Source organism: Thermothielavioides terrestris, chromosome 1 (genome assembly GCF_000226115.1).
Source record: "Thermothielavioides terrestris NRRL 8126 chromosome 1, complete sequence".
Taxonomy (NCBI): Eukaryota; Fungi; Ascomycota; class Sordariomycetes; order Sordariales; family Chaetomiaceae; genus Thermothielavioides; species Thermothielavioides terrestris.
In genome coordinates, this window is record NC_016457.1 from 3,274,606 (window position 1) to 3,302,580 (window position 27,975).

Below are 27,975 nucleotides of genomic sequence, written 5' to 3' on the forward strand. Positions count from 1 at the left end.
ACGGCCAGTGATCTGTCAGTTCGGAGTGTTGGGGTTAGCCCACTTATGGGCTTTCCTAGCTGCTTCCTCCCTGCTTCAGACGGCAAGATCCTTCCTCGTGCCCGCAGACGAAAACGAAGAGTCGCATGAGCCCTAAGCTGCGCCCTCGGTTACGAGTCGCGACTTCCAGAGAGGCCTTCCCGGCTTGCTCCCATACGCAGTGCTGGGCCATGTCTTCCCCCCCCCCCCCTTCGGAGTTGAGCGTTTCGCCGCGTGTCTCGTAATGATTGCATCCAAGCGCGTGCATTGACTTGAACAACATATTAGCAGTCAGACCCCTACTTACTCATGGCCTCGTTTCTCTCCCTCTCGCTTCCCCTGCACTGGAGGATCCGGGATGCGCTTGTCGAGAGCAACGACCTTGACCTGCCGAGCAAGCTAGCGGCGCTGAGCAGCCTGATTAGAACCTGTCATCTTGCCTACCACATCTACTACGCGTCGCTGTACAGGATTGCGCCCGTCGACTGGCCCCAACTCTCCCTGCTGTGCGGTGCGGCCAATGGCTCACTCCGTGCGATGGAGCACGCCGTGGCGTGTGGAGCAGACATCAACTGGTTCGGCGACGTGGGCATCCTGCCCGATCCCCGGCTAGACCCCGGCGCCAGGGTCACACTGCGGCATCTCCGGGACTCATCATACCCATCGATTCGACACAAGGGGACAGCGCTGCACCTAGCCGCCATGATGGGTCAGGACGAAGCCGTCGAGTGGCTCGTGGACCACGGCGCGAAGCTCAATGCCCAGTCCCGGAGTCTCTGTGCCTGCCGCCCAGGATGCCCGCCCCAACTACAGGCATGGCCTGAGTCGAAAATGTGGCATCCCATCCATACCGCCCTCTGTCACGGGCAGGTCTCTACATTCATGACCCTGGCGAGGAAAGGGGCATCGATAGACGCCGTCTGCGTTGGCCGATACCGGACGGGCCGATACCCCACGGCGCTGCACCTGGCGGCGTATGCCGGGAACTGGCAGATCGTCGACTACATCCTCGCGCATCCGGGCGCCGAATCGCGCGTCCGAGCGACCGTGGACGGCAAGACCGCTCTGCAGCTCGCCTGCCAGGGGCCACACCACGGCGGCACGAGAGAAGGCCGCGCATACATCATGCGACGGCTAGTCCAGCACGGAGCCCGGCTGGGTGACTCTGCCGAGGAGTGCGAGGTCTTGGCTGGTTACCTCGAAGTCGGCTACTTTGGAGCAGTTGTGGACCTCCTGAAATCCGGCGCATACCCCCGGCTCACCTGGGACGCTTGCCGGGAGCTGCTGCATCGGACTCTGACACCGCCTATCACGTTTCATCTCGACAAGGACAGATACAGCGTCGCTTACGCCGAGCAGCGTGAGCTGGTGAGGTTTCTCGCTCAGATGGGCGCCGACGTGAACACCTTGTGGGAGGACGACTGCGGCGGCGCCACGCCGCTCATGCTTGCCGCCCACCCTGCCCAGCCAGACTCCGTGGCTATCGAGATGATCAAGCTCGTTCTCGAGCTGGGCGGCAACCCTACGGCTACCAACCAAGCCGGCATGACCGTTCTCCACCACTTCGTCAAGACGCTGACGGATGAGTTTACCGTGTCCGAGGGACGATACCTGCTGCCGCTGTTGACCCTTCAGTACCTGCTCGGGGAGGATGTCATGGCGAGACTCGATGCAAGGGACTGCGAAGGGAAGACTGCGCTGGACTATGTATATGACGCCTTGGACGCGGGGATCAAGAACTCTGGAGGACAATGCGCCTATGCGCGGGGGATGCCGCTGGAAGCACGGTTTGGACCAGGGCAAGCAGCGGAGCAGTGGCAGCGGCAGGCTGTGCGGTTACTTGAGGCCATGTTGGCCCACGCCCGAGCGCCCATCCCACCGCCGGTATTTGCGATAGAGACTGAGCGGCTCAAGACTGCCAGACGTCGCATCTTTGGAGACTGAGAGTCCGGAGCTGGGCATGGTATCTTGTTTTCTTCCGTATATTCCCGAGTGAGCATGCCACGCCAGGCCATATTAGCGGGTAGGAGACTGTGACAAGCAGTCTTATTAACAGCTTACAAACCATTCGGGTCTTTGTACTCCACAAGGCTGGTGATAGAAAGCAAGGGCATTTACTGTTGGAAACCTGGGAAAACGGCAGGTACAGAAAAGGAATAAAGCCGCGGGTCTGCGCAAGCCAGGCCCAACACCGAACCAAGATTGTAGGACAACGGAAAGGAGACAACAGAAACAACACATAATTGTGTATTGTGTACTTTCAGCAGCTAGCACTGTGTTGACTTTTTCAGGCCTGGGACATCAAACTCGAGACAAGAGGGGGGGGGGGGGGGGGAAATAAAAATAAAAAAAAAAAAAAAAAATAAAAAGAAAAAAATAAAAAAAGGAAATGCACAACGACTCACACTCCCGACCATATCTCTGTCGTCCGGCCACCCGGCCCTGCGAGGAGATCAAACCCCACCAGCCATTACCTCCTCAAGAGAGCCACGCGGCATCCACGCCCCAGGAACATAACAACTTGGCGGTCGAGTCGTCGAATGCGGTGGGAGTGAGGAAGCGGCCGACGAAGGCGACTCCCCGCCCCGCCCAACACCCGCCGCGCCCAACTTGGCCACCCCATCATTGTCCTGCGCAAGCCCAGCAGCAGCAGCACCACTCTTCTTCCCCTCGGCCCGAACCAGCGCCGGACGCCCCCCCGTCCCAGACGCACCCATACCCCAACGACCACGACCACCACCATACCCATCCCCCGAGGCCGCCACCCTCCGCCGCTGACCCTCCGAGCCAACAACAACAACAACAACCTCCGCGTTCCCCGCCCTCCGAACGCCCGCCCGCGCCGCCACCGGCTCCGCCACAACCGCAGCACTCTTATTCCTGTTGCGCCGCAAAGTTCCCCGCGGATCCTCCCGCTCGGGCGACGACGGGACAGCCGTGCTCGCCGCGAAGAACGAATCGGACTCGCTTGCGCGGCGAGGGGGGAGGTCGGGTTCCTCCTCTACCTGCTGCGGCTGCTGCTGCCCCGGGTTGAGGCTGTCGTTGTTGCTGTTGCACATATTGCTGCTCCTGCTGGTGCTGATGCTGCCGGTGGTGGTGCTGCTGGTGCTGGTGGTGGTGCTGGTGGTGGTGCTGGTCTGGGAACAGCTCGTTGCCGTGCCGCTTGACTGCTGGCCCTTGGGTGGGGTGGTCGGGAGCGGCGCCGGCCGCTGTGGCACGGGGGTGGGTACGTTGAGGATGTAGCGGCGGGTGTGGGCCATCCTGCATTTGCGTGCTCTCGCACTTGTTCTTGCTGTTGCTCGGGAGGAGAAGGGGCCGCTGGACGGGGTTGAGGGGCTTAGGGTGCTGGTGCTGCTGGTGCTGCTGCTGCTGGGACCTGGGGTGACGGTCTTGTCGTCGTCGCACTCGGCGGCGCGGCAGAACGTGTCCTCGTCGAAGGGCGATGGCGTGACCCAAGGCAGGGTGAATGGGCGGCTGGAGAACTGCACAACGCCGAGGACGAGGCAGCTGGAGAGGAGTCCTGTGGCACAGACAAACATGTCGACATTCAGCTGCACCGTGCTGCTTCCCCCTTCTTCTCGGTTGATCCCCACCGCGACGCCGACCAGCGCGCCTGCCCATAAGGCGGCGGCAAGGCGTATCACGATGGCCGCCCAGGCGTGGAGCTGGTGGCGGAATGATGGGATGGGAGAGTCGAAATAGAGGCTTTCACCTTTGCGGGCTGCGTGGACGTGCAGGAGGAGGTAGAAGAGAGAGAGCACAGACTGCGCGGATGAGCCGAATATGGGTTTAGCCGACGGTTTTCGTTGACACAAGCACATTGCGAGAGTAGGTAGAGGATGGAAAACGCACGGCGAACATAATGAAGCTCTGCATGATTCCACGCCCGGGCTTTCCCAAGTCCGCAGCGTTGCCAAACGCGGTGGCAGACAAGGAGAGCCCAACAACGGACGCCACGGTGAGGAAGACCAGCGTGGCGAGAACCAACGTCGGCAGCCATTCCTGTCGCGCTGGTGCTCTGGAGGATTGACTTTCTGTATAGGAAGCAGACGAGGGCATATCCACTCTGAACCTGGAGTTGAGACGTCGCTGTTCCGTGATCGCAGAGAACGAGGGTAAGGCTTGAAAACAACAAAAGACATTGATGTTAACCGTGAAGAATTGAAGCTACCTCAATCATGAAGGGAAGTGGCTCGCCATGCTGAAGATGGCGGGTATGACGACCATACCTGTCGTCGAAACTCTCAGCCCAGCCTCCCAAAAGGCTGGAGGCAGAAAAGAATGCTCCCTGCCACACATGGTTGAACCACATTCTTCAAAATGGCGGCGGGGCTAAGGCGTACTTTAACGACGGGTGGTTGGGCTGGGGGCCCTGAGTGCGACTGGAATGTGAGAGGGATGGAGTGCTGTCATCAGGGGAAACACCGACCGCACTCAGAGGTACACTGAAAACGACACTTCCAATCCCGTGCAACGAACAGCAGAGATACCACAGCTAGGAAATCGACAAAACTGCAAGCATAGCGGCGAAGTTATGCTACGACTGCGGAAAGAAGCAGGCGAAAGATGGAAAATAGCAGGCGAACCGAAGGACGAACAAACATTGGGGATCGTGACTCGTAACCTGGTTGCATCCCTGCTCCTCTTCGGCCGAGAAAGGCCTAGAGATCCTCGCCAACCCTCGCCCGGTTATCACCAACCCAGTCATCGCGCTCGAAGTAGCGGAACACGAGGTAGTAGTCGTCGAATTCGTGAACGATGCGGTCCATGCGCCGGTAACCCTTGATGGCTTCCATGCGCTTGTTGACACCAGCCCGAGGGGCCACCAGGGGGTCGGCGGCTTCGTCTGCGGGCTTGTTCTTCGCCTCGAAGAAGGTCACGGTGAAGCGGCCGGGCCGGAAGATGCTGACAACGTGCTCGACGATGTCCGCTGTCTGCCGTCCGTTACGGCCGCTCGGGACGTTGGTTTCGAACGAGGCGTAGGAGCAGATGGGCTCCGGCGTCACATGGACGGTCCAGTAGTGGGCACGCTTAATGCCGCTGCCATCTGCACCGGAGTCCGGGACGGGAACGACTCCGTTAGCCGAGTAGCCGCAGGGGGAGAACAGATAGGCATCGATGCGCGCGTCGGGGTAGGCCGAAGCAGGGTACACCTGGGCTAGGCCGCACGTGTCAGAAACAACAGTGCCGAGCGCGTGTCCCTCCGTGGTCATCGCCTCGATAGCGGCCTGCTCGGTATCAGCCCCCTGGCTCCCCGGAATGTCGGACTCGCCGCAGTTGGCGAAGACGTCCACAGTCGAATCCAGGTCGCCGAGGCTGTCTTGGGCGTTACGACGAGCTTCCTGAGCTTGAGCAGGCACCCAGTCACTGGCGACCGCACTCGCCTGTTCCAGGTAAAACTGCTTCGCAAGCTCGGGATCCAGGTCCATCATCAGAACCTCGAGGGTCTCGTCGGTAGGGTCATCGACGGTAGCTCCGCCGAGAGGCGCGACGATCCCAGTGGGAATCTTGGAGCTGCGAGTTGGGCTGCCACCGTGGCTCGAACGCGGCGTCAACGGCGGCGTCAGAGTGCCGTTGACGGGCGACGTCATGTACAGGTACCAATGATCGGCGTTCATCCGGCCGACCATGTACGCGCTGCCGTTCTCGAACATGTCGTCCAGGAACTTGACCTCCTCCTTCCAGCTCGAATGGGGACCGCGCTGGCGGTCGGGGAACAGGAAGTTCTTGCGGCTGTAGAAGACGCGGTGCGGGGTAGCGGCGACGTGGATGTCCTCCAGCGACGAGGCGTTGTGGAATGGAAAGCCGGCATCCACGGCGGCGATGCGCAGCAGGCGGCGAAGGCCAAGCAGCAGGGTCGTTGTTCCGCACGTCTTGAGGATGATCTTGTGTGGGAAGACGAACATGCTCGACTCGGAGAGGAGGTAGGCGTCGACGTGATCCGACCTGACAATGGAGAGCACCTTGCAGTTGACCAGATCCAGCATGCCCTCCCAAGTGGAGGGGCTGACAGCCTTCAAGCCATTTTCCTTGGCGCTCGGGGGCAGGGCGCTTGGGCTAGGGGAGAACCACACTTCGAGAAGCTTCTCGGGACCCTCGAAGGCGTTGCTCGAGTCCAAGTCTGCGGCGACCTCGTGGTTGATGGTCAGCTGGAGACTGCCAGGGGCCGGAGAAAAGCTGTAGTTCTCGGGGATCCCAAGGAGAACCATGGTCGACCGGAGCCCAAGCGATTGATTGTGCTTTCTAGGGTGAGGGCGTCCGCGGGACACTAGCTGCCGCTCAAACGAACCTTGCGGCGTCCGTTTGAGAGAGTAGGCCCACAGGAAGTGGTGTCCTTCGGAGTGCTGGCGGAGCCAGCTGCAGTGTGCAGGATGGATGTTCGAACGTCACGGGGGGACGTTAGGGAGGTCGGCCTCGGACGGGGAGGCGGTAGAGGTGTGTGAACGGAATCTTGGACTTGCGCTGAGAGTGAGCCGTGGTTGCGGTTGGGCCGACACCTGCGGAGGAGGACCGGGAGGGTTGGCGGTGACGAGACAAATCGCAGTCGGTCGTGGTTTCGCGCTGGGTAGTTGACGGTCAAGACTTCAGCAGTGAGTCGTGCTATCGAGGCCTGGAGACAAAAAGGGTCAACAACGGGCCGCGCACTGGCCAGGGGACTGACCGACCACGGACGTACTTGGCAGGCTTGGAAAGGAAGCGCAGAAGATCAATTGCGGTCATTGACCGAAGGAGGAGGCAAGAGGAGAGAAGCTCAGATCCGGGGAGCAAAACACTGCTTCGGCTGAGAGGTAACGTTCAGGTTGCTCTGAGCATAGCAAAAGGTGAGGGCTCCTCTGCCTCCGGATGCGACCCGCTAAGCACGGGCTAGGGTCTCGGGGGAGCGGTTAGCGACGCGGTATGCGCACAAAACGGATAATGCTGGGGAATGTTACTGGGAAAAATGGGCTGATGTGTTGGCGTTTCTGGGGCCGGTTGCGATATTCACGCAGATAGTGTGTGCGTTCCTGAATAAACTCAAGCTGGTCACCAAGAAGGGACGTGCGTGGTGTTTTCGGCAGTATTCTGGACTGCGGTATCAATTTTCTGATGTCAAAACAGGGACCAGGCAGGTTAGCGGGGCCAAAAATTTCGTCGCCAAGCGCAGCCCAGTCTTTTCACTGCTGCCCACACAGTCAGGCAAACAGGTACCTGAGTTATTTGCGGGGCCAAGCAAAACCACCTCAGGTGCCGTGGTTTAATCCATACGTCATCTGTAGTGTACACTACACTATGTTCCATGGAATTGGCGACGCCCTTCTTGATCTTGATATCATATTATCGATCCATGTACCTTTCTCAGCCTCATTGAGGGATGAATAGAGCCCCAAACTTCCAAATAGCGGCACCAGAATCTCGAATTTCGAAATGCTCGATAATGGCACGTGCCTCAGGGCTGACTTTCCTGGTAACTCCTGGTTGGGCTAAATGGCAGGGGTGCGGCACGAAATGCTCCGCAATTGGGCAGCGCTCACCGACTGGCCGCAGTCATTGGGTTCCAAAAACACACTTGACCGGGATCTCCCGAGACTTGGTCAACATCAAACGGATTCCAGTGCAGCGTAAGCTTTCTGATGGCCTGGCGACCGAGTGACGCAGTGCAAAGGGAATTCCGGACCTGGGCGAGTCCGTTCTCTCTGCAATATCGTCCCTTGTCTTGAATGTTCTTGAAAGTTGATATCAAGTCTTATCCGCACTCGCTTGGACTGGCCACCACCACTTGCTGCCCGAAGTACTTAGGAAGGGCTCCCAGCACTCTGGAGAATAAGCGGATCGGGACACGACGCGGCATTCACTCCGGTGCCCTGGATGTGGCCCAAGACGCAGTTACTCGAAGGGTCGACGGACCGCAGCTCCGTGCCCGCTCTACCCTTTCAGCCGCCTTCATTTTCTCTCTCCGTTTTCTACTTGTTGGTGGGGTGATTGCACTTGGGTTATCTGGCGGCGATTGCTATCGGTCGGGAAATGCTGGCTGATGGATGGGTCGCATCCGGATCGCATCCAAGCAGCTCGACATCTCTAGGCACGCTTCCGGGAACGATTATCGGAGAACATAAATGCGGTCTTATGCCGGCTTGGCGGCCAATCCTCAACCTTTTCCTATCTGGACTAATGGCGTTCTTTCAGACGCTCCGGGCTGCCGGCAAAGACCGTCAGATGGTCGTTGTGATGACACCGGCACCAGCGACTTGTTTCCTTTGCCGGAGACTTAGGCCGTCCCCTGATCCCTCAGGCGGCTTGCTGGGCTCGCCAGGCGATGGCGCTGGCACTCGGTGATCAGCAGGGCATTTGAAGGCAGCCGAAACCTGCCTACAGTCCAGCAGCGCAGGGTCAGCTCTGTGGCCTGATGCCTTCGCTTGATGACTCTTGCTCGTGCTCTAGCTGCCTTGGGCCTGCTGTACGGCGGCCACGACGTCGGCGGTGATGGCGTGGAATATCGAGGCAAGTGAGCAATCCTTGTATTTTTGCACCAACAGCGCCGAATCTCTGGTTTCTTGGTCGTCTGCTGGTGCCCCGGCCGGTGTGGAAATATTGTGCCCGTTGACTGTGGTCCCCTCGGGGTTTCTCGGCCTCCTCCCTGTCTCGATCAGCACCAGAAACTGGGGGTCGATAGGCACGCGACCCAAAAACCGGACGTTGAAGTCGTTGGCCATGACTTCCCCGCCGCCGCTCGAGAAAATGTTTGTGCATTCGCTGCAGTTCGGGCACACAAACCCGCTCATGTTCTCCACTACCCCGAGCACGCGGATGCCGGTCTTAGCGCAGAAGTTGAGCTCCTTTCTGACATCGGCAGTCGCCACGGCCTGGGGTGTCGTAACCACGACGGCGCCGGCAAGCTGCTCTGGGGTCGTCTTCTGCAAAAGCGTCTCAACCAGGGATATGTGCTCGTCGCTCGTTCCGGGAGGCGTGTCGATCAGAAGATAGTCGAGCTCGTCCCAAAACACGTCCGAGAGGAACTGCCTGACCATGGCCGTCTTCTTGGGCCCGCGCCACACCACGGCATCGCCGCGACGGGGCAGCAGGAACCCGAGGCTCATCACGCGCAGCGAACCAACGCCTGCCCCAGGGTCTGCTTCGTGCACGGTGATGGGCAGCCATCCGCCGGGGGCTTGGGTCACTTTCGCATCTTCGATCGCAAACATGCGCGGGATGGAGGGCCCGGTGAGATCGACGTCGAGGACGCCGACGGCGTGGCCGGCCAGGGAGAGCGACAGCGCCAGCTGTGTTGTCACAGAGGATTTTCCGACGCCTCCTTTGCCCGAGAGCACCTAGACGGGTTGGATGCTGATGTTAGCGGGCAATCTGCCGGAGAGGGCGACGGGCCATGGCGGGGGGCCGCGCGGGGCATGCGAACCAGGACAATGTGCTTGATCTTGGAGAGCGACATGGCAACGTTGCGCGAGGCGCGACGCCTGACTGAACCGGTTGAGTGGGTTTGGAAAACCACCGACTTTTTCTCAGGGTGGTTGAAAGGACTTGGACTCCATTCTCCCTTTAGGCAAGCCGGCGGACCTTTCGTTTGCGGTGAAATTGCCTCCAAAGCAAAGCAATTGGCCCCTCCATCGGCCTGAATCGGCGTGCTTTATCAGCAGGTGGGGGGCAGTCGACGCCAAGCGTTAATGCAGGCGAAAGCGAAACCCCTTCCCCACCGACCCCCTATCTGTGACGTAGGGACAGGTGTGAAGGAGCTGCGGATCAGATATCCGCAGGATTTAACTACCTGGTAGTGTAGAGCTATTCTTGAATTCCAGGTTCGTAGGGGACCGAACATTGCTGTCATAAGTGCTCGCAGTGGACCGTCCCCAGGCCCTAGGTTGAGGATCTGCAGATGCCAAAGGCGCACTGTTTGTGTAACTAACATTGACTGGGCACACAGTGCGGATTCGATTATCGGGACTCAGAGCTTGGAGATTGACATCAAACCAATCGCGGCGCCGGGTGTTTCTCATTTTCTTTCCAGGAGCTCGGACATGGGATAGCGCGCGACACGGGATAGCGCGGGAGCACCGCACACACGCCATCCAAGATACTGCTTGACGACAACGTCAACGTCGGGTCGGCGGGGGCCCGTATGCACGCTGCAGACCACGACGCTGCAACCCCGATTATCTTGGCGCCGCACCTGGCCGCACCCGCCAGAACCGTCCAACTATCTTCGTGCAAACGTCATCTGCCTTCTCGGTCCCAATCAAGCTCGAGACCGGACCGACTCTCCCGGCCTCTGCCTACACAGTACAATCGTCATCGCCGACTGTCGCACCATCGCACCCTCAACGATGCCCCGCGTCTTACACGAGCTTTGGCCCGCAACATGACAATCTTGGTGAGACAGGATGGACGATCCGTGGCGCTCACCATGGGCCACGACAGATTCAGACAAAGACCAGAAGCATGCCTCGCCAGCCCTGCCCGCCATTGCGGCCCCCCCACGAGCCTTCCTCTCTGCCTCGAGCTCTCCTCGCATACCTGCCGCTCTCGAACAGTCGCCATGGGGAGGTGACGATGACGGATTCGGAGATTGGGCAACAGCTTCTGAGACACAAGCGGCATGGGCCGGCGGATGGGGAGCATCGAGTCCGAATCTTTCGCCGAACATTCCAGGCACGCCACGGGACGAAGCGCTGAGCAAGGCCAGCCCGATCGCATGGCCCGGAAACGTGGCGACTACCCGACCGCCGCATGCCGCGTCGTTACGACAGCCCTCTCCCGACCCATGGGCGAATGGGTTTGCTTCGCGCCCAGCTTCGATCGACAGGAGCACCACCCCTCGGCTGGTTGTCGACGGTCCCTCTTCTGTCGACGCTCCTGCTGATGCGGTGCGAAATGATGCTCTTGTGATCGAGGAGGGACAAGGATGGGCCGAGCCAAATACGAACGATGCACACAAGCAGATACCTGTCACAGAAACCAACCCCGCCGCAAGCGACGCAGAAGTCACAGCTGGTGCCACGGAGCAGACAGTAGCCGATCCTACCCCCGGAAATGAGGAGCGTGTGAGCATTGAGTCGGCGGCTCGGAGTCGAGAATGCCGCTCCTCAACGCCCTCGAACGACAACACTGACCGGGAAGACGAGCGTCAAGAATCGCCAATAACCTCGCTCGACGAGGAGCCCAGCGTACAGCGAAATTTGTCCAGGAAAGCTTCTGGAAAGGTCCAGGAGCTCGTCCTCAAGTTTGATGGCTTAGCGAGGGCGGCGAGCGAAGAAGGTGCCCCTCCTCTCTCGACCGCTCGTAGCAGGAGGCCACTCGATGTGACGGGAAGAGATGGCTCGGATGATGCTGCCGAGTTTGGCGATTTTGAGGATGCAGACGAAAACGAGCCCCCGATAGCGTTGGAAACCGCGAAGCCAGAATCGGCCGAAGAAGATCGGGGCCTAATCAACGACGGCCCGCCCGCAACGCCCCCAGCAACAACATTACGGCCCCCAACAGCAGACGCCTCGCGAGGAGCTACTTCCCCGATTGCCAAGTTTGGCCCACTAAACTTCGCCCCCGATCTCGACTTGGTCCAGAAGCTATTCCCCCCATCGCCGTCACCTCCCACACGCATTTCCCAAACGGATCGCGAGCTGCCGGACCACATCATCAACGATAGCTTCACCGAGATTTCAGAGCGCAAAACCTGGTATCGCATCTCTCGACTGGGGTCGTCACGGAGGCACAATGCCGCAGACGACGAGAGTTACAGACGGGTGGCCTGGCAGTCGTCGACAGTGCACGACGATGTCATCAAGATCGTCCGCCGATGGATGGAAGAAGATTCCATCGCCGGGCGTGTCGCTCTCGGCGGTGGCATATCCAAGACGCAGAAGAACATGTTTGGCTGGGATTCGGCTGCCGAGCCTGTTGCCCTGGAAGCCGTGTTTGGGAGGAAGAAATCACACGCGAGAGCCTCCTCGCTCCAGCCTATCAAGACTACCGGCCCTGCTTCTCAAGGCTTGGCTGGCATGGCAAACAGAACCCCTGGTCCCACGCATCGGCCTTCGGGCAGTGCCGGGCCAGCTGTCCCCTCATTCGGTTGGAGCAACGGCTCACCTGTCTCCAGCAGACCGCCACCCACGCCGAGCATGTTACGTGAGCCACCAAACGCCAGTGCTGCCGCTTGCCAGGCTTCTGCATCTACAGCTCCGGTTCGCGGCGTAGCTGAGCCTGGCGCCTCCCTCTCACAGCCAATTGCTGTCCCCGCCGATGGGGGTCTCCAAGTCAACGAAACCGCCGCTGCTGACGGCGGCGATGATGATGAATGGGGTGAGATGGTGTCTTCGCCGGTGGCACCTCCGGTTGCTCAAAGTCTCGCCAGCGTACCTATCCAGGGTGCATCTGAGCACCAATCCAATGTTGACGTCGGCGGTAATCAGGTGGGAGGGCCAGGTCCAAGCTACCCATGGGGCACGGCTGATTTCTCGGTATTTGAGTCGGCTGCCGCGAAGCCGGCCCCGCATGCCCAAGCCCCGGTGTCTATCCCAGACTCCATGCGGCCTCCGGCTAAGGCCGTGTCTAAGCTGGGGAACCCAGCAGTTCTGGCCACTTCGACGACAAGGGCGTCCGACCCTGCGGGGACGTTGACCAGCGATCGGCCGCCCACACAACCTGCCCGATTAGGCGCAGTAGACATCCCATCTGGCTCCCCGCAGCACGAAGACGACTACGAATCGGCGCAGCGCATCATCGCAAATTTGCCCGATCTCTCCTACATGCTTCGATGACGGCTCTCCCGGCCACAGCCGGGACAGCAAGTACCTTAATTGTATGAAACCTGCCTCATCGGCCCAGCGGGTGGTTCTTGTTCTAGGTGCATGGCATGGGCGTTCGGGGTAACAGGCATGGATTAGTTCTTCTACGCATGTACATCAGAAATACACACGGCACATGGCGCATAACCCTGCGAGTGGGCGAGCATGCGACTTGGCAGATGGGACCGCCCAATGGCCCTTTGCGGGATACAAAACAAGATTGCTGCAGCTGAGCCTGGACTCACAGGGGACAATGACGAGTGCCTCGGCCGCTCGCTCATCTCCTCCGCCCCCCGGATTTCCGTGTCGGTAAGGTCCACACAAAGCGCTCGGAGTCGCGAGAAGCTCGTACCTTGCACAAATCAGCTGCGAGCCTGTTTCTGTGTAGTGTAACTACCTCAGCTCGCACACCGCCCAATGCCGGTCCAGAGTGCCGGGGTAACTTAGGTTCCACATCCCCGCAAACTTGGGTCCCGTTCGTGCAGAATCCGGGGCCTCCGCGCATCAGAGAGGGCCCATTCCCAAGCCGAAACGGCTGCCGACAACGCGGCCGATCAATCACGGGGTATCCCAAGCTTACATTGGCGGAGACGGCGGGGAGGAGGAGACGATCCGCTCGACCTTGGAACGGGCGGCCACTACACGAGTAAGCCGAGTGGAAAACGACTTCTGAGCCGAGGGGGGAGGGAAACGAACATCTAATGCCCGTCGATATAAACCCCGTTTTCGATTGTTGAGCGACCCCTGAACCGAGCGTGTCCGGGTAGTTGTACGTAGTGTTTGCGACGGCGTGATCATGGCGGTCATCAACCTCATCCTCTCGCCGTGGGCGCCAGCCGCGCTGCTCGTCGCGGCCGTGGTCTACTACGTGTATCCGTACCTGGTGACCTACCGGCACCTGCGACACATCCCGGCGCCGTTCCCGGCGCAGTTCACCAACTGGTGGCTGCTGCTGGTGTGCCGCCGCGGCGATCGCTACGCCACGGTCGACAAGGTGCACAAGAAGCTGGGTCCGGTCGTGCGCATCCAGCCCAACCACGTCAGCATCCTCGACGACGAGGCAATCCAGGCCATCTACGGGCACGGTAACGGCTTCCTGAAATCGTGAGTGGGATGGGCGCGGAAAGGTGGATATCCTTGTGCTGGACGCTGAGGCTCACACCCCCGCAGGGACTTCTACGACGCGTTCGTAAGCATCCAGCGCGGCCTGTTCAACACGCGGGACCGCGCCGAGCACACGCGCAAGCGCAAGATCGTGTCGCACACCTTCTCGGTCAAGTCGGTCGCCCAGTTCGAGCCCTACATCCACAGCAACCTCGAGCTGTTCGTGCGCCAGCTGGACGACCTGATCGCGCGGTCGACGAGCCCCGACGGGGCGGCGCACCTCGACTGCCTGCACTGGTTCAACTACCTCGCCTTCGACGTGATCGGCGACCTGGCCTTCGGCGCGCCCTTCGGCATGCTCTCGTCGGGCGCCGACATGGCCGAGGTGCGCGCCTCGCCGGACAGCCCGCCCATCTACGCGCCCGCGATCGAGATCCTCAACCGCCGCGGCGAGGTCTCGGCCACGCTCGGCATCCTCCCGCAGCTCAAGCCCTACGCCAAGTACCTGCCGGACCCCTTCTTCTCCAAGGGGCTCAGCGCGGTGGAGAAGCTGGCGGGCATCGCGATCGCGCGCGTCAAGGCGCGGCTCGAGAACCCGCCGCCGGCGTCGCGCAAGGACCTGCTGCAGCGGCTGATCGACGGGCGCGACGAGAAAGGCCAGCCGCTCGGTCGGGAGGAGCTGACGGCGGAGGCGCTGACGCAGCTGATCGCGGGCAGCGACACGACGTCCAACTCGTCGTGCGCGCTGCTGTTCCACGCGGCGCGCACGCCGGGCGTGCTGGCGCGGCTGCGCGCCGAGCTGGACGCCGCCGTGCCGGCCGACCTGGTCGTGCCCACCTTCGACCTCGTGCGCGACCTGCCCTACCTGTCCGCCGTCGTCAACGAGACGCTGCGCTTCCACTCGACCTCGGGCATCGGCCTGCCCCGCGAGGTGCCCCGCGACGGCCAGGGCGTCCACATCGCGGGCCACTACTTCCCGCCGGGCACGGTGCTGAGCGTGCCGACGTATTCGATCCACCACTCCAAGGAGATCTGGGGCCCCGACGCGGACGAGTTCCGGCCGGAGCGGTGGGATAACCTGACGGCGAGGCAGAAGAATGCCTTCATCCCCTTCAGCTACGGGCCCCGGGCGTGCGTGGGCAGGAACGTGGCCGAGATGGAGATGAAGCTGATCGTGGCCACGTGGGCGAGGCGGTACGACGTGTCCCTGCAGCAGGATCATATGGATACGAGGGAGGGGTTCTTGCGGAAGCCGCTGGGGCTGAAGATTGCGCTGAAGCGGAGGCAGTGAGAAGGAGGGCGGTTTCGTGCGGAGGAGGCATGGACGCTATCCAGGTGTCTGTCCCGAACCCGAAATCGGCACCGGTTGTCCAGTACGTGTTGTAAAGCTGTAAAATGCGGTGTCTGCTTGGCGGTTACCATGAGTACATCCATCCTTTGGGCAAATCAATTTGAAGTGTACTGGCTCGGATTAGCGTGCCTTGCTAAACATTTGTGCAAATCATAGTACGCCCTGGTCTCAGGGGCTGGCGAGTGCGGTGAACCCAAGTAGCAGTGCAACGGGCGGCCTAACCATCTTCATCTAAGTCAAGATCCAATGACTACCAGCGCTGAACTTGGGCAATGTCGTGTAGCCTCCAAGAACTCGTCAGTGATCTCTTAGTAGTGCCAATTAGGTATATTTTATACCAACACCCAATGGGGTATCAGCTTGTGATTTTATCAACCCAACATGCTCCAGGATGTCCTCCTTTCCAAAGTTCGCCAGCATTATGTCCGTATCAAACTGCCCATAGGGCCGGCATCACCTAGTGATCATCGTCTCCTTCCTCATACGCGTCAATAACCCGTAGGTATGTGCGATTGCCGCTGAAATCGAACCAGCGACCTCCACGTCAGGTCAGCTCCTGACCGAAACATGTGCCTCATCCGGCTGGTCGCCATGATGCGAGAAAGTGATGGAGACCTCGCGGGGCGGGCGCGGCCTGTGCTGCTCCGCTTCGCTGACGACGGCCTTCCCAAGGTCTCGGAGCTCCGCTGCCACACGCTTCTCCTCGTCCTGGACAGCGTGCGTGGCGGTATCTGCTGCGCTCCGCGCGGCGTCCTGCGCGCCCTTCTCGATCCGGCTCTTAATTTGCTCCAGCGTGTCTTCCACGCTCCGCAGCCTCGCCACGAAGTCGACGGACTTTGCCTCCACGTCCTCAGACACGGAGCCCACGTTGCTCCTCAGCTTGCGGGCCATGTCGTCGAGCCCCCGCAGCCGGCCGACCGCCTCTTCCGCCTTCGCTTCCAGGCCGCCGGGGAGGTGGCTTCTCAACTTCTGGACCGTGTCGTCGAGCCCGCGCAGCTTGCCCGCCAAATCTTCCGCCTTGGATTATCTGCCGCCGGGAACGTGGCTCTTGAGTTTCCGGAGCGTGTCGTCCAGCCCGTGCAGCTTGCCGGCGATGGCCTCGACTCTGGAGGTGTTGACGCCCTCGAAGCGGCTGTTGTTCGTCTTGGAATTGTAGCTGTCCGGCGTGTTCATCTCGATCTCGCGCTTCGTGCTGTCGTACATCTCGCGGACCGCGTCGACGACCTCGTAGACGTCGAGCGTGCAGCCCTCGAGGGTGAAGTCGCGCTCGCGCTGCTCGATGAACTCGCGCACCTTCTTCCACTCGTTGGCGTAGTACTTGAGGCGGGCCGGGTAGCCCGAGCCCTTGAGGAAGGTCAGGAAACCGGCGATGATGGTGTTGATGGCGCCGAAGGCGGTGATGGCCTTGTTGTCGGCGCTGGCGGCGCCGAGAGCGGTCAGAGCGGCGGTGACGATGATCTGCAGGAAGTAGCAGGTGTTGATGACGGCCGAGAACACCTTGTAGCTGTCCTCAGCCTTCTGCTCAGAGCGCACGACGCGCGCATACAGACCGACGTTGTCAGCGGGCGGGCGGCGGATTCGGTGAAGCCCAGGTGTGAAGGGGTGGCGATGCCTAGCGTCAAGCGGAACAGCGTCAGGGCGTCGTCGCTGGCGATGCGCTGGCTGGTCCTGTTGACGTTGCCCGGCGGCAGCGCGGACGACGCTGCCCCTTGTTCCTCGCCTGGCCGGGCGCTTGGCCGGCGCCGCCCAAAGCCGAACAGGCGCATGACGGCCTGGACATAGGAAGCCATGCTGTTGCTGCTGTGGGTTCTTCACAGCACGTCACGTCGGACCCGCGCGGTCTGCCGTTTGGAAGAGGACGACGGAGAAAGCGCGCGCTGCGCCGAGGACATCTGGGGAGCATCTTGACTTTCAACGTGGCAAACGCCCGGCTGGCCCTGGATGCATGCGTCCTTTGGCCTTTGTCATTTTCCCATCAAGCATCCACAAGGACCGCCAGGACCAATAAACCGATGTGCGCAGCGTCGGGGGCAGTATGCTGTGGCTGCTTGCTGCCTCTCGAGACTCATGTTAAGGAACGAGGCCAAGGCGCCATTGGCCGCGAGGATCGGCTGGTCGCCGTTGTCGGGAAGGAACGAAGTTAGTGTACGGCTGGCGTCGATCACCTTCCCTGGCTGGCGACGCAGCTCAGCCTGTGCTCGCCTAGCATGCGAGAACGGGTTAGCAGCGTGGGAACGAAGGGTTGTTCCGCTCCCTCTCCCGGGCCATGAAGCCCTGCTGTGCAACGCTCCAGCTCTCGCTAAATACACTACCTGGTAGTTCCACTAAGTGATTAAACTTGGGCTAAGATGGTTCTGAGCTTGTGGCGCTCACACTAGTGTATGTTCACTACTGTGGAAATTTCGCAACATAGATTACACTTCAAAGCTGCGCACACGGTCCGCCATCATAGGAGGGACCCGAACGTTCGCGGAGAAGGCGAGCCATTCCATGGCCTAAAGCTGATGCCAGACATTGCGAGAGATTGCGTAAGATCTACTGCTGTCGCGGCCATAGAGGAGGGCACGTCCGGCACGACTTTTGGTAGGCTAGCTTGCCCAAAGATTTGATGTCCTCAACCGGCGTAGCACGAGGTGCCTCGGCACGGATCCATGATGACGATGAGGGGGGGCATCTAAGTTGACTAGCAAACTGCGTCCCAGGGCGGCACGCCTGGCCGACGAACTGTGTTGTAGCAGCACCGCAGTGAGGAGACGTTGAAGCGCCAGGTAGGGCCGCTTTGCACAATGCTCCTCGACCTATGTAGGGAATCCAACCGAAGAAACTTGGCGCAGAAGCTGGAATACCGGAAGCTAGTGGTGATTAAGATTCTATTTTCCCTCCTGTGCTGCAGAAAACGCATTGCTTAACAAGCCCGGGTAGACGGTTGCCGTCCCCTCTGATGATTATTGAATGTTGCTCGTCAGCATTAAGAACTCCCAGTCCCAACAGCCTGTAACCTGAAGCTCACCATGCAGCGTCGACGTCAATACAGCGTTGATCCCAGGAGTGAGGCTTTCTGCCTAGGGACTCGTGGAGCTCTAGTAGGGTAAAATAGTCAAATCGTCTGGCATGACTGGGTTACATCTTGCAGCTTGGACTCGACTTGAGGGAGTGCAACTTCCAAGTTCCTCTGCCACTGACCTCAGATAAACCAACCACCATGTCCCTGCAACCGAGCTCTCTGACCTTACGAGCGACAGAACGTGAGGACAACCCAATATGTGCCAAAACCTCCCAGGTACGGATGCCTTCTCTCCGGCCCAATGCAAAGCTGCAAAGACAAGGCTGGGGCTGTTGGTGGTTTTTTTTTTTTTTTTTTTTTTTTTTTTTTTTTTTTTTTTTTTTTTTTTTTTTTTTTTTTTTTTTTTTTTTTTTTTGGGGGGGGGGGGGGGGGGGGGGGATTAACTGGGGGAACACTAAGAGTGTCGCTGACACTGCCACATCCTCGCTTCGACACTAGCCGGCTGCGCTGCAACGTCGCGAGCTCTCAAGTCGGCAAAGCCAAGCGCAAAAAGAGTCAAGCCTCACGGAGCTGGGGACGAAATAGCTGCCGTTTCTACCCCTCCCGGCGCAGCAAGACCCTGAATCATGCCACACCACCCGCTAGGCATCTCAGCCGTTATTCAGGTAATTTAAATACCGGGCAGCCGGGCTCAGCTACTTGCAGCGCATCGTCGCGACGATGCGGCTGTGCATTGCAGCAACCCCCCGCCCCCCACCCCAGAGCCTTGTCTTGCTTGTTCTGTCGTTTAAGTACCTGAGCCTTCCTCGACCTTTCCTTTCGCCATCCCTGTCAGGGCCGACTCTTTCCCTTTCCTCTAGTTGCTAGCACTGCATTACAATGCAACTGTTTCCGTGAAGCAAGGGCCCGAGTCTCCAGCAAACCAGCCTATTTGCGACTCAACTAGCTCGAGGGAAGTCGTGGAAGACCATCAAGTTAAGTCCGGAACGATGAAGAGGGGGCGCCATTACCTACATCTTCTGATTCTCCTCGCTGCGGCGGCTGCAGGCCCTGTGCAAGCCTTCAACCTCCGCACCTGGCTGGATAATCCCCCTTACGCAGGAGGCGGCACGGCACAAGAGCAGATCCAATGCTACGCGCTCCCCTACGGCGCCATCGGCTTCTCGAGCCATCTTCTGACCTACCTGACGGCCTTCCTCCTCTCAATCGGCCGTCACCCGTTGTTGTTCTGGAACCGACTCAAGAGGCGGCGCTTCAATATCTTCGTTTCGGCCGTTGGCTTCTGCGTCTCCTGTCCCGTCACCGTGCTCACGATGGTCCGCTGCCGCCGCACATGGCCCTTCATCCTCCTGGCCATCTGGAAGCTGTTCCTCTCCGCCACGATCACCATCATGGCCATCCATGCGGCGAGTCTCATCCCCTCGACGCCGCCCGAGCCGCCCAACTCCCCAGCAGCCACACCAACCTCGTCCCCACCTGACGAGTACGAGTCCGGCCGCCGCATGGACAACCCCACCGTACCCTCTTCCTCTTATGCTTCGAAGTCTTCACGCCGCTACGAAGAGGAGGCATACCCGCACACCTCGCGTACCGCCAACAACACGATATACGAGCTGCGCCGCCCAGCATCAGCCCCCGCCAGTCCAGACGGCGCTGCAGACTCCTATTATTCTTCACGCCGCCACTACAGAGAGAGATCGTACCAGTACACCTCGCGTACCGCCACCGAGACGTCATACGAGCTGCGCGACTCGGCCACGGACGACGCTGCAGACTCCGATGGCCGGCCGGCGCCGGCCGAAAGAGATGCCAACCGGGAGGCCCCCGCTCGCCGCTATCCCCCCAGCTGGTCCGAGCAGTTCCAGCGCATCTGGTGGTGGGTGCTCCTCTACTTCGTCGGCACGGTGGTCGGCTTCGTGGGGTTGATGGACATCGTCAAGAACAACATGGGCACCGCGGGGCGGCTGCGGGCGGTCACGGGCGCGTTCGGCGGGATCACTCTGTTCCTGGTTCTGCTCTTCGTCATCGGTTCCATGTTCGAGGAAAGGGACACCAACAGGCGACTAAACAAAGAGCAGGGCGAGCCCCCGAGGGACCGTCGGGGACAGATTGCCGAGCTGCTCTCCAACTTTTCGATCGTGATGTTCTTGTCGTTCTCGGTGGCGATGGTAGCGATATTGTTTGCCTTCTACACCGACTGGGCCCTGGCCGCGGTCGCCGGCGATCTGGTTGGCATGCCCGGGGGAGACAATCTGCTCTTCTACTGGTTGTACTTTGCCGCGAAGCGGTTTCCAATGCTGTCGTGCTAGGAGAGTCAACCGATGGTTAATACGACGGGGAGCTATTTCTTGGAGCATTACTGTGCCAGGGGCGGATTGCCGATCCATACACTAGGCCTGTGCAGTTTCACACTCCTCTCACCACGCAGTCTAGTTGGTTCCACGTTGTGAAGAGCCTTGGTGGGTGCTGGAAATGGAAAGCAGGCAGCTCTAACGGAGTAAAACTCTACGGAATCAGAATGCCCCAGACACGATTCATGACTTCGACTCGTCGATCCCGTACTCGGTCTCCAGGGTCCTCCTGAGTTCCAACCCCCTCTCCAGACCGACACAGAAGAATCCCAGAACGCTGATGCCGAGTCCGACCCACCAGATGGTGTTCAAGCTCTTGATGTACACGCTCAGAATCTCGCTCCAAATTCCCGGGTTTGTCCCGAGCAGGATCTCCTTCGCCGCGTGCGCCTGGCTCGCAAACGCGTAGGCCGCGCCGTCTTTCAGCATGTCCCTCAGGGTCGGGTCGGAAATGACGCCCAGGTTCCGGTTGAACTGGGCATTGAACACAAGAGAGGCGATCGTCACGCCCCAGATGTAGCCAAAGGTGCGGATGAAGCAGTATGCCGCCGAGGCGGCGGCGACGTCCGACTCGGGCAGGGCGGCCATGACGGCCGGCAGCAGGACCGAGAGAATCGCGCCGGTGCCCATGCTCGCGATGAGCTCGAACCAGGCCCACATGACCTTGGGGCTCTGGTCGGTCAGCAGGGTGAAGAGGCCGAAGCCGACGGCGGACAGCGCGAAGGAGGCGGCGTGCAGCGGGCGGTAGGCGCCGAAGTGGGAGAGCAGGGCGCCCGAGACGACGGCGAAGGCGAGCGTGCCGAAGGCGAACGGCAGGTAGTAGGTGCCCGAGTCGAGCACGGTGGTGGCCTGCACGGCCTGGAAGTAGACGGGCATGAAGTAGCCGATCATCTGCACGATGGTGGACGACAGGAAGGTGAGGAAGTAGGCGGTCGCCGAAGTGCGGTTCGCGAAGAGGCGGCTCGGGATGCTCGGTGTGCTTGTGAAGTGCTGCTGCAGGTGGAAGGCGGCCCAGCCGACGGCTCCCAGCACGAGCGGGAGGACGACGTGCCAGCTGGACCAGGGATAGCTGACGCCGCCCATGAACAGGCCGAGCAGAAAGGCGGTGATGCTGGGGATGAAGATCAGGTTGCCGAGATAGTCGATCTGGCGGAACTTGTAGGAGCCCTTCTGGCCCGTCTTGACGCGCATGAAGGCGAGGATGATGCCAAGCGCCACGCCGCAGATGGGGATGTTGAGGTAGAAGATCCAGCGCCAGTCCTTCTCGGCCAACGCACCGCCCACGCCCGGCCCGATGGCGGCACCGATACCAGCCCAGGAGAGCAAGATGCCCAGGTATTTTCCACGCTCTCGGAGTGGGACCAGGTCGCAGCAGATGATGTCGAGGAGCACGTAGAGGCCGCCGGCACCGACGCCCTGGACGGTGCGGCCGGCGATGAGCATGGCGACATTGGAGGCGCCGCCGGCGACGCCGCTGCCGACGGCAAACAGCGCGGCGGATGCGATCAAGGGGAGACGGCGGCCAATGATGTCGGCGAGCTGGCCGAGCAGCGGCTGCAGCACCGACGAGGCGAGCACGAACGAGTCGGCGATCCAGATATACTCCGTCTCGCCGCCGATCTGCCGCGTGATGGTGGGTAGCGCGGTGGTGACGATGGCGACGTCGAGGGCCGAGATGAAGGAGAGCAGGCACAGGGCGGCAATGATGCCCCAGAACCGAACGCCGTGCTTCACGGGCGAGGCGGGCAGCGTCGGCGAGGTGGTTCCCGGGGCCGGGGGAGGAGTCGGGACCGAAGCCGGTTCCTTCGGTCGGTCCTCGCCCGACTCCCCAGACTCCAGCCCGCTCGGCTCGACGCGAGCCGAGTCTTTGGCGTCCATGCCTGCCAGGCGCTGCAAAGGCGCTCGATAGCCTCTAAGCAAGGTTGACGCAGATGCACCTGGCATCCACTTCCCGCAGCAGGTGCACGAAGCGGATGGGCTCTTCTCTGGAGGAGCGCTGCGCGGGGAGGGAGATGGTTGCTCTCTTGGGCGCACGACGGGGGCCAGATGTCATTCCCTTCAGCGCAAACGGCCCGGTAGAAGCGGCCCATAAATCAGGTTCCTCTCTGCTGCGGCGCAGCGAGCCGGGAGGCAGCGTTGCATGAGATGTAACCCGGCAGGGGGGAACCGCAGCCGATCCCCAGCGCGCTTCTCCCAGTGAGGTGTCTGTCGAGAAGGTTCAACTGAAGCACCGCGAAGCCGCCCCAAGGCGCTTGGTTGCAACTTGGCAGAGCTGGCCGCCGATCATTCAACTTGCGCCGTAGTTATTTATACCCAGGCACGCTGACACCTAACACCGTCCACGTTCCACGGCTCCTCCTCGTCTGGATGCTTGCGAGAACCTTGAATGGCTCCGATCAAGCATTACCGAGTCAATGTCGCCGGTCCTTCATTCGACTTTCCTCGTGTCCGGGATCAGCACCCGTTCATTTTGTGGTACGCGAAGCAAATGCATCGTCATGTCATGATGCTGTGCCGTAGAAACACGGGCAGGAGAAGATTGGAGCACGGCTCCAAAAAGAAGTCCCCTCAATAGCCGGTGACCTTTCGATATAGATCCCTTCACAGCCGAATGTGGTAGCCAACTACACCACACAGGGCTTGCTTTGTAGTCAACCGAGGCCCCTAATTGAATCCTATTTACGGCTACGCCACGCAACTCTCTCTCCGTCTTTCCTCTCCCCCGCGCCCCCCTCCCCTCCTCCTTCCTCGAACAACGGCAAACCATCATCACACAGACGGCGAGTGTGTGTATCGTCTACGCCCAAGTCCGGATATGTACCTCATCCGCTATTGAACGCCGGGAGGCGGTGGAGACCGGCCAAGGAAGGGTCTTTTAGGCTTTGTCGCCAATGCAACACTGGCAGCTAGATATATTCATAGCACATGGCTTGGTCCCTCGAGGCCTGCCTGTTTGTATTGAATCTGCAAGTGAGGAACGGCCTCGACATAGCACCATATCATCCATACGCAACCTTTGGCCAAGAAAACAGCAATCTGGTGTTTCTAGCATTTGCGTCGAAGCGTCTTGTATTTCCTCCGGCCATAAACCCCGTCGAGATGCTCCTCACGACCAGTAGCGTACGAGGACTTTCGTCAGAGTAGCCTACTTAGGCGCTTTGGGTTGCTGTTGAAACAGTGGACGAGGAGGATGTTGTAGAATATCATGTTCCTAACAGCTGAACTTCAATAGTCAGACCGTCCCTGTTGAGGTATCGAAGTACCGGATTCTAGAGGTAAGTGGGAGGAAGGGGGCTGTTACGTCAGCTTGGAGCTTGTGCTTGGACGAAACCGCAATGAGGTGGCCCTGTTTCCGCAGATACAACAAGCAAATCAGGTTTTGCCCACGACGTCAGCGCCTCGCCGAGGGAACACGCCCATGATTCACAAATCAGTACCGTGATTCTCAGTTGTACAACGAATCAGGCAACCAGACGTCTCAAAAGTAGCCATATCACCTCCTGCGAAGACCTCATTTTGATGAGAGTTTTTCACGCTCGCATATGATCACTACCTACCTATTCTGTACTCCGTACGGGAGCTTCTCGAGATGCCCGCCTCGCTGACGATCCAGCTCGTCAACCAATCGACTTCAGAGAATGTTTACTCATATATCACAGGACTGGCAATTCAACATGGCATGGCGCGCGTCTTCCTGAAGGCTGACGGCACCAGCCTCTACTTCCCTGAACCACCACCGGCTGGCAGGATCCTGCAACCGCTGACAGAGGACTGTGCCATCCCGCTCGGCCCTCCTGGCAACTCCGTGACCGCGATCATTCCGCAGATGGCTGGCGGTCGCATTTGGTTCAGTGTCGAGGACAAGCTCACGTTCCTGCGCAACCCTGGCGGGCCCGGCGGCGGCGCCGCCCTCGTTGAGCCCTCCATCCTCAACCCAAGCGACCCAAACGCCGACGTCGACTTCGCCTTTTGCGAGTTCACGCTCAACAATGACCAGCTGTTCGCCAACATCAGCTACGTCGATTTCGTCCCGCGCCTGCCCATCGCCCTGACGCTGCAGACGCACGGCGGCGCCGTTCAGCACGTCAGCGGCATGCCGCCAGACGGGCTGGACAAGGTGTGCGCTGGGCTCCGAGCCCAGGCTGCAAAGGATGGTTGGCCTTGGGATAGACTCATCGTGCAGCGCCAGGGGCAGGCCAGGCCGCTTCGCGCTCTCAGCCCGACCCACGGCGATGCGGTCGGAGCCAGTTTCGCAGGGTACTTTGAGCCATTGGTGGAAGCTGCATGGAACAGATACGCCCAGAAGCAGCAGCAGCAGCAGCAGAAACCCCATCACAGATTCCGCCTCCCCCTTCTCGACCGCGGCCCAGAGCCCGCACCACCACCCCCACAGCCCCAGACCGTGCTACGCATCAACACGCAATCCGCGCACGGCACGCTCAAGGGCATCGTCCCGGCCGCGTCGCCGAACCAGCTCGTCATCGGCGGGGAGGCGTTCGCGCGGCCGACGACGGCCGACATCCTGGGGTGCAACAGCGGGCCGTTCGCGACGGGCGGCGGCGGCGGCGCGGCGGCCGTGCGCAACGCCATCATCCCGCGGCTCGCGGCCGCCTTCCAGCGCGGGTGCGTCGCCGCCGCCGACGTGCCCGAGCACCCGTCGCACCCGGCGACGTTCTACCGCGCCGGCGGCCCCGCGAATCACTATGCCCGTGTTGTGCACGAGTGCAACCTCGACGGGAAGGGGTATGCGTTCGCGTATGACGATGTCCAGCCTGACGGCGGGGAGGATCAGAGTGGGAAGGTGAATGCGGGGGATCCGAGGGTGTTGGTCGTCGCGGTCGGGGGTGGGGGTGCGTACGTGGGTGATCGCATGCCTTGAGGCTTGTTTTGATGTAAGGGGTTGGGGGAGAAGAGGGGGGGGGGGGGGGGGGTGGTAGCTGTCCGCTCTCGAGAGGTAAGGGGGCGGGCAGGAGACGCTCGAAGTCGGCAAGAATGTGCTGAGTTTAGTCAGAGCTGTGAGGATTACACGAGCACCTTCACTTCTGGGAACACATCCATGATCAAGCTCGCCGAAGTAGCCTAATCCTATTCCGAGCGTGAAAGGCAAGAATGAGCTCGACCATGAAGTAGTCGGCCCAATCTACCCCGACTTGCCGGAGCAATGGCCCGGTTCGGTTCCGCCTCGCTGACATCGGGGCTGAAGACAGCCGCTGCCGCGAGTTGTTGTCTAATCTCGCTACGCCATGTTTCGCTATGTAGTTCTTCTGGCATTAACCAAGGATTTGTCCTCACGGCCACCGAGTTGTGAGCTACCAGTCTCTCACTGCCCGGCACTTGCGTCAACACGGTTTGTGTCCGTTTGGACACTCGAACTAAGCCTCAGAAAACGCAATTCAGTACATCCAGTGCATAAGAACATCAACCTGGAGTACTCTAGGTGTTGCCCCTCGGGCTGGAGGTTGGCAGCGCTTAACGGAGGCTAAGTGAGACCTCCTGGGAGACACCTGTCTACCTCTAGCTATGGCGGACCTCGAGACCAATCCAACGCAGATAAAAGTGCAGGGCCGAGCAAAGACAACCAGTTACTTCTCCCCGCAACAGCACCGCAACAACCCCATTTGAGACCCCGCCCCTTCGCTTGCTGCTCCTACCTACTCGTCGTCGTTTTCATCGTCTTCATCTTCATCTTCATCTTCGTCCTCCTCGGAAGTGTCTTCTGCAAGAAGCGTCAGTCATACCTCCCCTTCGGCACCCAACAACCGCCTGCACATACCATCCATAGGATCAGGACTAGGTTCCGGAGGCATGTCAGCCGTCATAATCGCAACCGCCCCAGCAACGGCTTTGTCCAGGGTAACGAGGTTGGTTGAGCACCTCCACTCCCTGGAATACGGGGCCGAATCTGTGGTCTTGAACGACACATTGCCCCTCCATCCATCGAAGGAGTGCGCAATGCAGCTGAGGTCCACCACGCGGAGATTCGCGCCCGGCACCCTGGGAAGCGCAGTCAAGAAGGAAGCCCAGGGGTTGACTTTGGTCGACCTGTGGCGATTTTCGCTGTCGAAGAGGCACACTCTCCGGAGATAGAGCGAGGTGAGGGTGGGCGCGAACTTGGCGACCAGCTTGATGATGGTCGCAGCGTCCGTCTCGACACCACCCAGATCGAGCCGCTCAAGATGGCGGAACGGGACGGGGCGCGCGTCGAACGAGTCCGGCGGGTTGTCGGCCTCGTTGAGTGCGAGCCAAGAGAGAAGATGCTGCGAGTCCGATCGCGTGGTGCGGGAAAAGTTCAAGCGCAGCCACGTCAGATTGGATGCGCGCGACAAGAACTTCTGGACAATGAAGGGTCGCGTGACGGCCGTACCGGTGAGCATGAGAGAGAGGTGGAGCGACCGCAGACCCTCCAGAACCGGAACGATGGATGCTTCCATGCGCGGCGGAATATAGAAGGCGGAGTCGTAAAGCCCCCACGCATAACGCCAGTCGGCACCTCTGATGAGAACTTCCAGACTCGTTGGGCGCGCTTTTGCGACAGCTAAGGCAGCGGTGACCGCGCTAAAGAGCTGATTGATGTAAGGGTCCGGATTCGAACGCGGCTTGATGGCGACGACGGTGTTCGTGGACGCAGCCAGTGTTGTGGAGCCGTAGCTACGCCATGGAGTGCCCAGTCCGTCGCGATTGCGGCTCTGGGAGTTGAAGTCGCGGATGTCGACGGTCTCGAGGTTCTTCAGGTTGGCGAAGGCTTCAGCAAGCATGTCTCGGAGACCCCCTGTGGCCAGCAAGTTCGCGAAGTCTGCGTTGGCGAGCTCCAGCAGGGCGGCGTTCTGTTGGTCTGTCCTGCTTGTTCGTTCGCCCGGGCGGTCGGCGCCGATGATGACATGCTTGAGGACGGGGGAGAGAGTCGGATGATTCGAAATGTCGATGAGCGCCTGCAGGCTGGCGGAGCTTGCCATAAATTGCTTCTTGCGGAAGAACTCATGCGAGAAGAAATTGAAAAGACCGCGCTCCAGGGCCTTGCAGCTCAGCCGTACGTTTCCTAGGTCGGTCGTCGAGATGAAGTAAGTGATGCGAACAAGGACCTCCAGCGGGATGTGGACGAGCCTGGAGCGGGTCTGAGGGTCCATCGCCGCTCCCATGGCCGCGGCGCTCATGGTTGTTGATCGCAGAGACGCCAACGCAGAAGCAGAAGGATCGAGGAATTAAACCGAGAACAGATCCAAGAGCAGCAAACAAGCACTGAATGCTGAACCATGGAAGCGCGTGGCGCGTCCTTCGCCGACTTTATGAAGGTGGCAGGCGCCTTTGTGGTCGTTGCTCAGTTGGTGCTTGGCAGCCGTTGGCTGCCTATCACCGGAGCCAATGGATTGCCCTGTGAGT

The 27,975-nt window shown here is 60.2% G+C and overlaps 11 protein-coding genes across 11 annotated transcripts; 5 read left to right on the plus strand and 6 right to left on the minus strand.

Annotated features, from left to right (window-relative positions):
- Positions 1–327: 327 nt before the first annotated feature.
- Positions 328–1,962, plus strand: THITE_154545 (uncharacterized protein; the record flags this gene model as incomplete). The annotated part of the gene is made up of 1 exon (XM_003649344.1): positions 328–1,962. One exon carries the CDS (start codon positions 328–330, stop codon positions 1,960–1,962), a length of 1,635 nt encoding a protein of 544 aa, XP_003649392.1.
- A 388-nt stretch (positions 1,963–2,350) lies between these two features.
- THITE_2107902 (uncharacterized protein) lies at positions 2,351–4,419 on the minus strand. Its single transcript, XM_003649345.1, has one exon. It carries the CDS (start codon positions 3,555–3,557, stop codon positions 2,472–2,474), a length of 1,086 nt encoding a protein of 361 aa, XP_003649393.1. The 5' UTR covers positions 3,558–4,419; the 3' UTR covers positions 2,351–2,471.
- THITE_2107903 (uncharacterized protein) lies at positions 4,420–7,103 on the minus strand. Its single transcript, XM_003649346.1, has 2 exons — positions 6,951–7,103; positions 4,420–6,889 (listed from the first exon to the last, which is right to left on the minus strand). Exon 2 carries the CDS (start codon positions 6,225–6,227, stop codon positions 4,680–4,682), a length of 1,548 nt encoding a protein of 515 aa, XP_003649394.1. The 5' UTR covers positions 6,228–6,889; positions 6,951–7,103; the 3' UTR covers positions 4,420–4,679.
- A 1,128-nt stretch (positions 7,104–8,231) lies between these two features.
- On the minus strand, positions 8,232–9,652 carry THITE_2107907 (uncharacterized protein). Its single transcript, XM_003649347.1, has 2 exons — positions 9,410–9,652; positions 8,232–9,323 (listed from the first exon to the last, which is right to left on the minus strand). The coding sequence occupies exons 1-2, from the start codon at positions 9,440–9,442 to the stop codon at positions 8,433–8,435; spliced, it is 924 nt and encodes a 307-aa protein (XP_003649395.1). The 5' UTR covers positions 9,443–9,652; the 3' UTR covers positions 8,232–8,432.
- A 580-nt stretch (positions 9,653–10,232) lies between these two features.
- THITE_2107909 (uncharacterized protein) lies at positions 10,233–12,913 on the plus strand. Its single transcript, XM_003649348.1, has 2 exons — positions 10,233–12,413; positions 12,486–12,913. Exons 1-2 carry the CDS (start codon positions 10,389–10,391, stop codon positions 12,759–12,761), a joined length of 2,301 nt encoding a protein of 766 aa, XP_003649396.1. The 5' UTR covers positions 10,233–10,388; the 3' UTR covers positions 12,762–12,913.
- On the plus strand, positions 12,914–15,445 carry THITE_2107910 (uncharacterized protein). The gene is made up of 2 exons (XM_003649349.1): positions 12,914–13,892; positions 13,959–15,445. The coding sequence occupies exons 1-2, from the start codon at positions 13,585–13,587 to the stop codon at positions 15,181–15,183; spliced, it is 1,533 nt and encodes a 510-aa protein (XP_003649397.1). The 5' UTR covers positions 12,914–13,584; the 3' UTR covers positions 15,184–15,445.
- Positions 15,446–15,792: 347 nt separating this feature from the next.
- THITE_120898 (uncharacterized protein) lies at positions 15,793–17,033 on the minus strand (the record flags this gene model as incomplete). Its single annotated transcript, XM_003649350.1, has 3 exons — positions 15,793–16,212; positions 16,363–16,761; positions 16,794–17,033. 3 exons carry the CDS (start codon positions 17,031–17,033, stop codon positions 15,793–15,795), a joined length of 1,059 nt encoding a protein of 352 aa, XP_003649398.1.
- Positions 17,034–19,236: 2,203 nt separating this feature from the next.
- On the plus strand, positions 19,237–20,556 carry THITE_2039607 (uncharacterized protein; the record flags this gene model as incomplete). Its single annotated transcript, XM_003649351.1, has 2 exons — positions 19,237–19,657; positions 20,054–20,556. The coding sequence occupies 2 exons, from the start codon at positions 19,237–19,239 to the stop codon at positions 20,554–20,556; spliced, it is 924 nt and encodes a 307-aa protein (XP_003649399.1).
- A 225-nt stretch (positions 20,557–20,781) lies between these two features.
- THITE_120899 (uncharacterized protein) lies at positions 20,782–22,476 on the minus strand (the record flags this gene model as incomplete). Its single annotated transcript, XM_003649352.1, has 2 exons — positions 20,782–22,326; positions 22,390–22,476. 2 exons carry the CDS (start codon positions 22,474–22,476, stop codon positions 20,782–20,784), a joined length of 1,632 nt encoding a protein of 543 aa, XP_003649400.1.
- Positions 22,477–24,187: 1,711 nt separating this feature from the next.
- THITE_2037075 (glycoside hydrolase family 64 protein) lies at positions 24,188–25,477 on the plus strand (the record flags this gene model as incomplete). The annotated part of the gene is made up of 1 exon (XM_003649353.1): positions 24,188–25,477. One exon carries the CDS (start codon positions 24,188–24,190, stop codon positions 25,475–25,477), a length of 1,290 nt encoding a protein of 429 aa, XP_003649401.1.
- A 728-nt stretch (positions 25,478–26,205) lies between these two features.
- THITE_2107915 (uncharacterized protein) lies at positions 26,206–27,941 on the minus strand. The gene has a single exon (XM_003649354.1). It carries the CDS (start codon positions 27,747–27,749, stop codon positions 26,331–26,333), a length of 1,419 nt encoding a protein of 472 aa, XP_003649402.1. The 5' UTR covers positions 27,750–27,941; the 3' UTR covers positions 26,206–26,330.
- Positions 27,942–27,975: the final 34 nt, after the last annotated feature.

Bases quoted from the DNA above. Each gene is read 5' to 3' on its own strand.
- THITE_2107902 (XM_003649345.1), bottom strand. From the start codon at position 3,557: ATGTTTGTCTGTGCCACAGGACTCCTCTCCAGCTGCCTCGTCCTCGGC.
- THITE_2107903 (XM_003649346.1), bottom strand. From the start codon at position 6,227: ATGGTTCTCCTTGGGATCCCCGAGAACTACAGCTTTTCTCCGGCCCCT.
- THITE_2107907 (XM_003649347.1), bottom strand. From the start codon at position 9,442: ATGTCGCTCTCCAAGATCAAGCACATTGTCCTG. The intron at 9,324-9,409 runs GTTCGCATGCCC...CAACCCGTCTAG, and splicing joins AGATCAAGCACATTGTCCTG to GTGCTCTCGGGCAAAGGAGG.
- THITE_2107909 (XM_003649348.1), top strand. From the start codon at position 10,389: ATGGACGATCCGTGGCGCTCACCATGGGCCACGACAGATTCAGACAAA. The intron at 12,414-12,485 runs GTGGGAGGGCCA...GCTGCCGCGAAG, and splicing joins TTGACGTCGGCGGTAATCAG to CCGGCCCCGCATGCCCAAGC.
- THITE_2107910 (XM_003649349.1), top strand. From the start codon at position 13,585: ATGGCGGTCATCAACCTCATCCTCTCGCCGTGGGCGCCAGCCGCGCTG. The intron at 13,893-13,958 runs GTGAGTGGGATG...ACACCCCCGCAG, and splicing joins GGTAACGGCTTCCTGAAATC to GGACTTCTACGACGCGTTCG.
- THITE_2107915 (XM_003649354.1), bottom strand. From the start codon at position 27,749: ATGAGCGCCGCGGCCATGGGAGCGGCGATGGACCCTCAGACCCGCTCC.